Below are 12,103 nucleotides of genomic sequence, written 5' to 3' on the forward strand. Positions count from 1 at the left end.
AGCCCCCTGCAGAGGCTGGATATGCGCGAATGCCCAATGCATTAATTTCTGTGTTGATGCCACAGAACCCAGGACCTGTAAATAGTCCCAGGCCCTGGGCACCGAAAGCTCTAGCAGAAGCCTAATTTGACTCTGCAATTTCAGCACTCTCTCTACGTGAGAAACACTCTCTACGCCAGCATATCGAACTGAGCACGCAGATACACCAGAGTTTGAATCATTGGATATTGGGATTGGAAAAAGTGACATTTAATTGAATTTAAATTTTAAATGTGGTCTTTGGAGCTCTCATCAGTGTGATGGAAAGTAAAAATACAAAATTACAAAAAATTACAAAAAAAAAAATATATAAATTAAATTGGACCTAAAACCATATAAGAGTCTGGTAAAATACCTTGACCCCTTGAGAAATGGTCCTACAAAAAACTATATAATCTTGTTGTGAGATAATAGCTATTATCAAATATTTAAAGAAGTAACCAGGTGTATCAGTATTTTGTGTGATAATCCTTCAACTGAGCCACAGCATCCCTTACCTTATTTCCAAACAGGTTCTCGCTAGTACAGGGCTGGTCAGTTAGCTTCTCTTGGACCTCCAATTGGAGAGCTGATGCTTGAAGCCACGTCATTCTCCATGTTCCAATGCCCGCCGCCGCCACCCTTGCTGCTGTTTCAAACATCATAGGTGGAATGCACCTCATGTTTGCGACACTCCAAGCCTTGTTGGGAGACTACCAATAAGGCTTCCTGCTATTGCTGGGGGAGGTGATCTGACAACTCCTGAACCTGTTTCCAGAGGTATCAAGTGTATTGGGTCATGTTCAGCTGGTAGGACGCAATTTGGATGATGAGCATATCACCCTGGTACATTTTCCTGCCTAGGGCCCTATGTTTCTGACCTGGAGGCGCAGAAGCGTGGGTGCGGGAACGCTTGGCCCTCTTGAGGGAAGACTCCACCACTACTGACTGATGCGGGAGCTGCTGCTTCTCAAAACCCAAGGCCTGCTGCACTAAGTAGACCATATCTGCTTTCCGGTTTACCGGAGACACCGAGATGGGGTGCTCCCAAATCCGAAGGAGTAATTCCTTAAAGATATCATGGACAGGAACAGCCATTACCTCCTTTGGGGCATCAACTAACTGGAGAACTTCCAGCATTTTGTGACGGGCATCCTTCTCTGTTAGGAGCTGGAAAAGGATGGCCTCCGCCATAGTCCACACAAAGCTTGCAATGGTTAGATCCTCTGGTGGGGACCTGTGCCTCTCATTTGGAGGAGATGGGTCCAAGGGAAGATCCCCTAAGTCATCAGAAGAAGACGCCAAGGTATTATCCTGCCAGGGATCATACGGGGCTTCCTCCTCACTTAAGTCCCCTGGGGACCCAGATGGAGGACCCCTGCCCAAGCCTCCTGGGTTTTGGCCCTAAAGGTACTGATGGCACCGTGGGCATCGACAGCATCGAAGTCCCCGAGGGACCGGGCAAAACTGGGCGCAGTACCAAGGTTCTTGAAGGTGCCCCCGGCCGCGACACATCGTCCTCCTCTGAGGAGCCCACAAAGAGGATCATTCCGGAAAGAGTGGCTGCTGGGGTAACGAAGGACCCCCAGGCACTGGTTGCTGCTGTGTGGGCAAGAAGGCCAGGAGGACGTTGAGGCGCTCCAGCAGTGGTGCTAAAATTGCAGGAGTGGGCTCAGACATTAGGGAAGGTACCTGTGGAGCTGGTGGTTCGATGCCCTGAAGGGCTTGGAGCACCGCTTGTTGCACCATGTGGTCCAGCTCCTCTTGAAAATCCACCGAAGACAGGACGGATGGAGGAGGAAGAGGCGTCACAAACTTCCTTGGAGCCCTGAGGGAACTCTGTGCTCTGCAATGGTACCAGAGCCTGGGACTGCCGGGTCCGATAGAGGTCGATGCCTCCTCTTTTGCGGGGTCGCTTCTGGGGCATCACAGTAGGCACTGGTGCCGATCCGAGTCCGGTACCATGTAAGGACGGTGACCAGTGACAGTGTTTCCGGGATTTTCCATGGTGCTCGGCATGGTTTTTCCTCGGCGCAGAGGATGGAGAGGATCCCAATGTCATGGAACGTGACGACGCTGATGAAGGCCGATCTCCGGCCCCTCTTGAGTGAGAGAGGGCACCGGCGGAGGAATAGACAACGATGGATCAACCATTCATTGGCTTCCCCGGCCCTTAGGCGTTGATGCACCCAACGCTGGAGTCGAAGGATCAGACTTTCTGGATCCAAAAAGCTTCTCCATCTTGTCTAAATGGTTCTGCCCTACCGACAGGGAAGAAGGGGGACCCGGCGCAAAGAAGTTTAAAAAACACTAGGAAAAAAACTGTGAAAAGAGCAGAGCTCCACAACCACGAGGTGAACGCTACGCAGAAAAGAAGAGACTGAAGAGGGACCTCGTGTGGACGCCTGCATACTAGCATGTTGGGCATGCTCAGTGTGCCAGTCAAAGTTTCTAGAAACTTGACAAAAGTTTTCTGTGCCGGGCACCATATGATGATGTCACTCAAGTGTGAGGACTACCATCCTGCTTGTCCTAGAAGAATATACAGTGTCAGTGAAACTATCTGTCTCCATCTCCTGGCAGGGAGGCAAAACCCTGGAGTCTGGACGGATCTTGGTACGTACAGGGAAAGATTAAATATTCCTAGTCCAAATTAGCCAAAAGTGCTAAATGTACAAATTTTTTAATTTTGCATTTCTTCCCCTGCTGATCGTTCCCTGTCCTCTTGCCTTCAGTGGCTGCACTGCTCTGGGCTCTGCAAGTCTCATGGTCTGAGGGTATCTCAGGACCTGCACTAAGGGATTAAACTGTGCCTCAGTGATAAAAACAAACAAAAAAAACTCTCTAATCTGCTTTGTGCTTCCAGGTCCAATTTACTCAGTCTACTCACATCTTGATGTTATTTTTAAAGTATTGCCTGTGTATGCAACCTTGTTCAAGGGGCAAGACCAATTAATATATGAAGCAACGAACTCTAAAAAAAAAATGGATGGTTCAGAAAACCCTAAGTTTTAAATCATAATGGCATTCAGGCTAAGTGATGGGTACTATGACAGCCAGGATAAACAAGGGACAAAACGGGAAAGCAAGAAAAACTTTGGTAAAGGAGGAGTGCAGAGAAAGCCATTCACTGGAGGTATTAGCAAAAGGTTTCATAATGAGGTGTAGGGTTTCAAGCATAATTTGAGGATGGAGAGAGAAGGGGGTAAGTGGCGTTTCAGAGCTGAAAGAAGGCGCAAGTTGATGAAACTATTTTTACACTTGCAGTATGTTTATTTATTTTATTTATTTTTATTTAAGAGTTTTTATATACAGTCATTAAGTTATTTACCATCATAACAATACAATAAGGCACCTATATCAAAGAAAGTGTAGATCCTAATTTACATGGATGGTGTCATTATGGTTCGGTAACAAACAATAATTAAGAATAATATGGGTTGTGCTCAGGAAATTCCCTTTAGAGAAATTCCCTTGGGGGGTTAAGTGTTTTATGGTACTTCATCCTGATGGTTTGACTACAGTTAAAAGTGAGTGCACTAATTTCCAGTAGTATCTGGAAAATATGCTTTGGGTGCTCTGAGTCCGCTTTAGCCTTATTTATTTGCCTGCGTCATTTTCTTTCTTGAAGGCTTGTTTGAAAAGCCAGGTTTTGAGTTGTGTTTTGAAAAGTTTATGATTACTCTGGAGTCTTAAGTCAAAGGGCATTGAGTTCCATATTGTGGGACCAGCCAGAGATAGTGCACATTCCCTAACTTGGGTAAGTCTTGCTGTTTTTACAGATGGAATCGTTAAAAGAGCTTTGTTTGCTGATCTTAAATTTCTGTGAGGGATGTGTACTTGAAGTGCTGTGTTCAGCCACTCTACTTTTTCGTCATGGATAAGTTTGTGTATTAAGCCAAGTGCTTTGAACTGAATTTGCTGTTCTATGGGTAGCCAATGTAGTGTGGCAAGTGTATTTGTTATGTGGTCTCTTTTACTTTTTCCAGTGAGAATTCGAGCTGCAGCGTTTTGTAAAATTTGTAGCGGTCTTATTGTAGCATAGGGTAGACCAAGCAGTAAAGCATTGCAATAGTCCGTGCTGGCAAATATCAGAGATTGGAGTACTGTACGGAAGTTTGGCAGGGATAGTAATGGTTTAAGTTTTCTCAGTATCATGAGTTTTGCATATCCTTCCTTTACCTTTAGTGAAATGTGTTGTTTGAGGTTTAGTTCAGTGTCAATTATTACGCCGAGATTGCGAACTTTCTCGGCTAAATCAATTTTTTGGTTGCTATTGAGAATTATTGGAGTTTGTGTAATATTCATGTTTTTCCTTTCTAAGTGTATGAATTCAGTTTTGTCTATGTTGATTATCAGCTCCATTTGGTTTAGCAATTGTTTTATTATGTCTAGATACATTATGGCTAAACTCAATGTTTTTTCAATAGTTTCATCTATTGGTAAGATTAGTTGGATGTCGTCAGCGTAGACGTAGTGTATGATTCCAAGTCCAGCCAGGAGATGGCATAGTGGTAGTAGATATATATTAAAAAGCGTTGCTGATAGTGCCGATCCTTGTGGGACTCCTGTTTTTAGGGTAATCTTTTCGGATAGAGAGTTTTTAATTTGGACTTGAAAAGTTCTGTTTAGATATGATTTGAACCATGTTATTGTTTTGTCTTGTAGTCCTATTTCTTTGAGTCTTTTAATCAGTATATTGTGGTTCACTGTGTCAAATGCTGCTGATAGATCAAGTAATATTAGAATATAGTGTTTTCCGCTGTCAAAACCTCTTAGTATATTGTCTGTTAGTGCGAGTAGCAGTGTTTCAGTGCTATAATGTTTACGGAAGCCGTGCTGAGAGGGGTAAAGGATATTGTTATTATCCAAGTGCTCAGATAGTTGTTTTTGTACTGTTTTAGTCAAATTAGCATATGAAAACTAAGCTGTGTTCTCTAATCTTATGACATCATGGGTGTAATGAGCAGAGACATCACAGTTTGATGTTCACAGGATGTTTTCTTGATGCAATAAGTATTTCATTTTGATTTGTTCCCTAGATACATTTAACCTAGAAGAAACAGAGCAGATGTTCAAGGTAAGCAAAATCTTATGTTTAGAAAGTGATCCACAAACAGTGGCACAATTTAAAGGCCTGCTTTTATTTTTTAGGCTAAAACACTTCCTTATAACCCACCAAGGTTCAGCTCTTTAGAATGATGTTACAAAGAGAAGACAGCAGTGCGTGGTAAATTATTTACTCTTCAAAAATCAAAGAGGCCTCTCAATTGACCAATGTGGCGCATGGATTCATGAGCTACAATATACTGTACATTCTTGCATGTATCCCTCAAGAATTACAAATTAAACAGGGTGTAGCTATAGCGACAAAGGAGCCAAGAGGACATCACAACCACGTCAATCAGACAAGTTTTGACCAACCATTATAGGTTCTATACTTTGTACTTTCTGAAGTACTGCTTACTTTATGTACCCTTTTCTCCTCCATGGATATCTGTCTGGGCTGGGGTGGAAGCCTATATACACTGCCTGCCTGGGATGGGGCAGAAAGCTGCATACATGGATTGTCCTGGCTGAAGCAGAGGGCTGAATACATTAACTGGGCTGCATACACTACCTGTTTAGATTGTAGCACGGACTGTTCCTGGCTCCGATGTTCCAATGATTGGGATTTCAATTTTGCTTGCTGTAGTAAATATATCCAAACAAAAGAGATGGGGGATTAGCATCCTAATTCCTAATGGCTGACTGCTGGCTTTATCAAAAGGCTGCTATAAAACAAACACCACCTTTGTCTGCTGTCCCCACTGTGATTACCACGTAGTATTAAAAAAAAAAATAATTATATATATATATATATATCAGGAAAATGAAGATCACTATGGTCTTAAATACTGTATAGGGAATAACATCTGTGTCCATTTAAAAAGCTGAGAATATACATATAAACAGAAGTGCTTTACATTGCCAGAAAGATCCTAGGTCACACTACGGCACTCTTGCAAATACCCATGTCACTGAATTTCACCCAACAAATGAAGGCTCTCTGTGCTAACATGCCTGATACACGCACTGAACCCTCAAAAGATTTTCTTTTAGCACACTGAGAAAATTCCAGCAAGTTCCTTTTCTAGCACTGATCAGGATGTATTTCCTCTTTCTGATGCCTCTTTCTGAACCTTTTTTGGGGTTACTGTGTCTAACACTGGCAGAAATGGCAAAATCTGCAGGGAACCAGCTTGTGGGAGCACAGGGTTGAGTACTTTTTTTTTTTTTAAAGGCTACCCTCTAATACAGTGGTTCCAAAACTGCAGCTCATGGAAAATGAGCAAATAGGTTCAAAGACGAAGATCCTTTACAGATCCCGAATTAGAAAATGAAAGAGTAAAAAGCAGAACATCAGGACAGTGGCTGGACAATAATTTTAAAGCAGCAGCATCTCGTTTACTTTATTAAGACTGTGAAAATATATTTTGATTTAGATTTTGAAAGCATTTTATTTTGTGGTGCATTCCCTTTTTCGTTATAGTTTGAAAAAGATTCTAACAGGAAAAGTTTAGGAACCATTGTTGCAACAGCTGAGGTTAGCAAAACAATATAAACAAAAAGGTTTACTATAAGCAATGCAGATAACAGAGATCATATTTTAAGCTCTTGAGGTGCAATTACTGTGTATTAAAAAGTGCCTACTCTAGTTCTAGCTAAGGGACGCAAAGTCAAAAGATAATTCCTAAAGATAATTCCTAACCTGGCATTTGAAGCTCCTCATGTACTCTGCTCCCATCGGATCTTCTCGTTCGAATCCTGGTGCCTTCTTATAGCTGCCAGCAGCTGCCACGGGAGAGTCTGGGGGAAAGCCAATGCTCTCCAAACTGTGCCGTTTCCTTATGGCACCAGGAGGAGACCCGCATAGATTGGAAGGGCTACCAAGGCTGCTGTTACTACAAAGAACCTAAAGGAAAGAACAAAAGCACAGATGCTTCTTCCACACTTACCAAGTGATGATTTATCTATTTATTACAAGGATTTGTTACTCACTCCAATACTAGAGTACTCAGAGCAAGGTACAGAATACAAAATAACTAAATCGGTATAAAATTAAACATACATCAGAGAGAAAATTAAATCAAAGGTACGGAGAAAATGACAAGTGTAAAAGACCATGCGTCAATAGTGAACAGTAGAGTCAAGGCATCAGAGGATATAACAAATAAGACCAGGAGTGTAAACAGCAGCTATAATAAGTACAAGGATAGTAATGAAAATCATTTTAAAAAAAGCAATAAAGAATAAAAAGTGTTTAGGTAATACAGCTGTAAGATTTCTGGATGGAAGGATTCCAGGATTCAGTCAAGACCCTGGAGACACCATCCGAGAGCTACAAGGGCTGGAGGATCATGCGCTCAACATCCATGCCGTGAGAGTCAGGGCCCGGAGGTTCGAGTGGCACAGGGTGCCCTGGCTCTGCGATATGAGGTCAGGAGCCATCCCATATGGGACCAGTGTGCTCACGGACAGGTCCTGCAGCAGAGGAACCCACACCTGCCTTGGCCAGGAGGGTGCCACCAGGATCATGGTCCCCCCGTCCTCTTACAGTTTTGTCAGAGTCCTCGAGAGGAGCAGGATTGGGGGGGTACTCGTATATGAGACCCTGACTCCAGTGAAGGGAGAATGCTTCACAGACCGGATGGCCCTTCCCCAGAATCAGGGAGCAGAGCATGCTCACCTTGTGATTGTGGGGAGAGGCAAACAAGTCCATGTTCGGTGTGCCCCAGCGACGGAACAAGTTGGCTGCCACCACAGGGTTCAGGGACCACTCATGTGGCTGGAAGAACCGGCTGAGACGGTCAGCCAGTGTGTTCAGGTGACCCGGCAGGTAGGTGGCCCGTAGATATATCTTTCTGGAAAGGGCCCAATCCCAGAGCTGTATTGCTTCCTGGCAGAGGAAGAAGGAGCCCATGCTGCCCTGCTTGTTGATGTACCACATCGTCACCTGGTTGTCCATTCTGATGAGGACGACCTTGGAGGACAGCCTGTCCTGGAAGGCCCATAAGGCATACCGGATTGCATGAAGCTCCAGGAAGTTTATCTGGCAGTGGGCTTCGGCTGCAGTCCAAAGGCCGTGGGTATGCAGGCCATCTGTGTGGGGCGGTGCGGGCTGAAATGGGAGATCGGTTTCCAGATTGGGAAGGGCCTCCCACCAGATCAGGGAGAGGCGGAGAGGGTCCGTGACCGTCCCTGGCACCTCCATATCTTGTGATGCCTGTCGCCAATGGGACCGCAGAGCCCACTGAGAGTTCCTCATGAGGAGGTGGGCCAAGGGGGGTCCATATGAACTGAGGTTGCCATGTGGCCCAGCAGGTGCAGCAGCAGACAGGCCAGCACCCTCTTTCTGTTGTGAATGAGGGCGGCCAGCGAGGAGAGGGTTTCTGCCCGATCCTTGGGCAGAAAAGCTTTTGCTTGTGCCGTGTCCAACCTGGCGCCGATGAAGTCTAGCTGTGGAGACAGACTGAGATGCGACTTGGGGAAGTTGATAACAAATCCCAATGTCTGCAAGATCTGAACCGTCAGGGCCAGTGCGTTCAAGGCCCCGGAGTGGGAGTTGCCTCGGATTAGCCAATCGTCCAGATATGGAAAGACGTGAACCGAGCAACACCTGAGGTAGGCAGCCACCACCGCCAAGCATTTCGTGAAGACATGTGGGGGGGGGGGGGGGGGGCTGATGCCAGCCCAAAGGGCAGCACTTTGTACCGAAAATGTGCTGTCCCCACCAGAAAGAGGAGGTACTTCCTGTGGTTGGGGACAATTGCAATATGGGCGTAAGCCTCCTTTAAGTCTAGGGAGCAGAGCCAGTCTCCTCTTCGGAGGAGTGGGATCAGCGTGCCCAGAGAGACCATTTTGAATTTCTTACGAGAAATCAGTTTAATGCCTTAAGGTCAAGAATCGGGTGCAAGCCGCCATTCCTCTTCGGAATGAGGAAGTACCTCGAGTAGACGCAGAGGCCCCGTTGCACGCGGGGGGACTGGTTCCACCACACCCGCCGCTAAAAGGGTGGAGAGTTCCGATTGAAGTATGACCTGATGGGCAGCCAAACCCCACAATGGACATGGGGAAGTGTCACTGGGAGCCTGCTGAAATTCAGGCGATAACTCTGGCGGACAATAGAAAGGACCCAACAGTCCAAAGTGATCGCTTCCCAACGGCAGGCAAAGCAAAGAAGCCTACCACCAACTGGCTCCGAGAGAGGGTCGTCTGTGAACTCGGAGGAAGAGCTGGAGGAGCCATCATCCCATGGATCGCAAGGTCTCTCCTCCTCGCTGGGGCTCAGTCACCAAGGCAGGAGGGGCAGTGGGCCTGGGCCCCAATGGCACCAGAGGCCGTGGGGGCACCGGTGGCATCGATGGAACCCCTAGTATCGAGAGGGGCATCGGCAGCATTATGCCCGGGGGAACTGGCGGCAGCCCGGGGAACCGCGGGCAAGGGTGCCTGGTCCCCGGTCCCCAAAGCCTCATCCTCCTCGGAGGACCCGGGAATCAGGATCGCTCCGGTGGAGGGCATCAGTGCATCAGTAGGGTGCCAAGAAGGACGTCCAGACGCTCCAGCAGGGGTGCAAACATCGATGGCAAAGGTTCAGGCACCGATATGGAGGCCAGTGGCGCCAGAAGCTCGATGCTCTGTAGTGCTTTGAGCACCGTCGATTGCACCCTCCAGATGATTAGGACTGATGGAGGGGACGAGGCGTCGCCAGTACATCCTCGGAGGGATCATGAGGAGGCACAGCGCCCAGCACCGTTGCCAGTGGGGAATGCCTTGGGCTACCGGGAGCACCGGAGGATGGGGCCTCCGGTGGCTAGTGCTGCTTCAATGGTGGCTTGGCAGCCGCCAATGCTGCTCCGGAACCAGCACTGTGGCGAGATGGTGACCGGTGTCTATGCTTTCTGGATTTCCGGCGCTCAGACTGGTCTTTTCCCGGCGCAGAGAATGAAGAAGACCCCGAGGTTAGTGGGAGTGGACAGACCACCAAGGATCGATTCCCCTCTCCCCAATCCATAGGGGTACTGGATAGCGGGACCACCAGGGGAAGAGAAGGGGACAATTCCCCATGGTCCTTGGGCGTCGAGGATACCAAAGCCGACGTCAAGGGTTTAGGAGATCCGAAGGCATGCCTGACGCCCTTTGGGGGTCATTTGGTTGCACAAATGACACCTCCAGACGTTGTGCGAGGCCCCCAGGCAGAGGATACACACCTCATGTGGATCTGTGATGGACATGGTCTGCGGGCACTGGGGGCACCGTTGAAAACCGGACAACGCCATTGAAAAAGAGGCCGGCATGCAGTTGAAGACAGATGGGCACCACTATGCAGAAGTCAGGAATCAACCGCGAAGAATGAAGGGAAACCAAGGGTACCTACCGAACGGAGGAATCTAACAAGAAGGGGGACCTGACGCAGAAAACCCCCGAAAAAGTTTGAAATACAATTTCAAGGAATTGGAGCTCCACCACCGCGAGGCTACTGCACCGCGGAAAAGAAGAGACTGAAGGGGGACCTCGTGTGGACGCGCGTATAGCAGCAGGCTGAGCATGCTCAATCTGCCAGTCAAAGTTTTCTATGCTGGGCTCCATCGGATGATGTCCCCACTTGTGAGGACTACCATCCTGCTTGTCCTAGGAAAATACGCATTAATGCTAACCCCTCCTGATCTCCACCCCTTGGAAAGCCTGAGGTGAGGCGTCGATGGTAAGGGTAACCTGGGGCAGAGCAGATGGAATGGGAGTCCTATTTCCAGATTGGGTAGGGCTTCCCACCAGGCTAGGGAGAAACGGAGAGGGTCTGAGACAGTCACCGGTGCTTCCAGATCCTGGGATGCCTGTCGCAATTCACACCGCAAGGCGCACTGTGGGTCCCTCATGCAGAGGTGGGCCAAGGGGGTCATGTGGACTAAGGCCGCCATATGGCCCAGCAGGCGGAGCAGCAGATGGGCTGGTACTGTTGTCCTGTTGTGAATGAGGGTAGCCAGCGAAGAGAGGGCGACCACTCGATCCCTGGGCAGAAAGGCTTTCACCTGTGCATATCCAACCTGGCACCAATAAAGTCCAGAACTCAATATAATGCCACAACAAGGCGACCAATACTACCACTGAAAAAAAGAAAAAAATCACCTTAAACAACAGTTTAAGCATTTTATATACTTATATTGTATTTAGAAAATACTTTTATTAAAAAGATGTCCAATCTCTAAATCTGCAAATAAAAAAAATTTGAAAAAAATTTTGTATATTATAAATTGGCAGTCCACCAATATTCAATATTTTATAATCATTAACCTGCCAACCACCTTCCTATGTTTTAATAGAAAATCCTTCCTTAATCCAAAAATACCTTAATTTAGATTTGATTTGATTATTTATTTATTGAATTTTTTTTAAAAGAACAGCCATGGAAACAGGTTGAAATGTGACTTATTTATTTATTTAGGGTTTTTATATACCGACTTTCTCGATATACAAATCAAATCAAGACGGTTTCCAAAGAACAAAACTTTCGCCGTAAGGCGTTACATTAAACAAGATATAGTATTGAACAGGTAATGTGCGGCTTTACATTAAACAATCAAGTTTATAACGAATCCCAGGGTCTGAAAGGTGTTGACCGTCAAGGCTAGGGCATTCATGGCCCCAGAGTGTGAATCGCTCAGGATCAGCCAGTCTTCCAGATATGGGAAGACGTGGACCGAGTGATGCCACCACCACCAAGCTATTCATGAAGACGTGTAGGGCTGATGCCAGCTCAAAGGGCAGCACTCTGTACTGAAAATGTGCTGCCCCCACCTGGAAGCGGAGGTAGTTCCTGTGGCTGGGACAATTGCAATGTGGGCATAAGCTTCCTTCAAATCGAGGGAGCAGAGCCAGTCTCCTCCTCGGAGAAGCAGAATCAGCGTGCCCAGAGAGACCATCTTGAATTTTTCTCTTACGAGAAAGCGGCTCAATGCCCTGAGGTTGAGAATGGGGTGCAAGTCACCTTTCCTTTTCGGAATGAGGAAGTACCTCGAATAGAAGCCGTGCCCCCACTGCTTGTGGG

At 46.9% G+C, this 12,103-nt stretch overlaps 1 protein-coding gene across 3 annotated transcripts in view; it reads right to left on the bottom strand.

Annotated features, from left to right (window-relative positions):
- The window catches only part of UNK (unk zinc finger), a 219,184-nt gene that overhangs the window by 86,980 nt on the left and 120,101 nt on the right, over positions 1-12,103 (bottom strand). For all 3 annotated transcript variants that reach the window (XM_029600486.1, XM_029600488.1, XM_029600487.1), the window contains 2 exons: positions 6,770-6,973; positions 5,639-5,707 (listed from right to left, as the gene is read on the bottom strand). In XM_029600486.1, coding sequence (XP_029456346.1) covers positions 5,639-5,707; positions 6,770-6,973 — 273 coding nt within the window. The remainder of the gene's footprint in view (positions 1-5,638; positions 5,708-6,769; positions 6,974-12,103) is intronic.

This window comes from Rhinatrema bivittatum, chromosome 4, assembly GCF_901001135.1.
Source record: "Rhinatrema bivittatum chromosome 4, aRhiBiv1.1, whole genome shotgun sequence".
Classification (NCBI taxonomy): Eukaryota; Metazoa; Chordata; class Amphibia; order Gymnophiona; family Rhinatrematidae; genus Rhinatrema; species Rhinatrema bivittatum.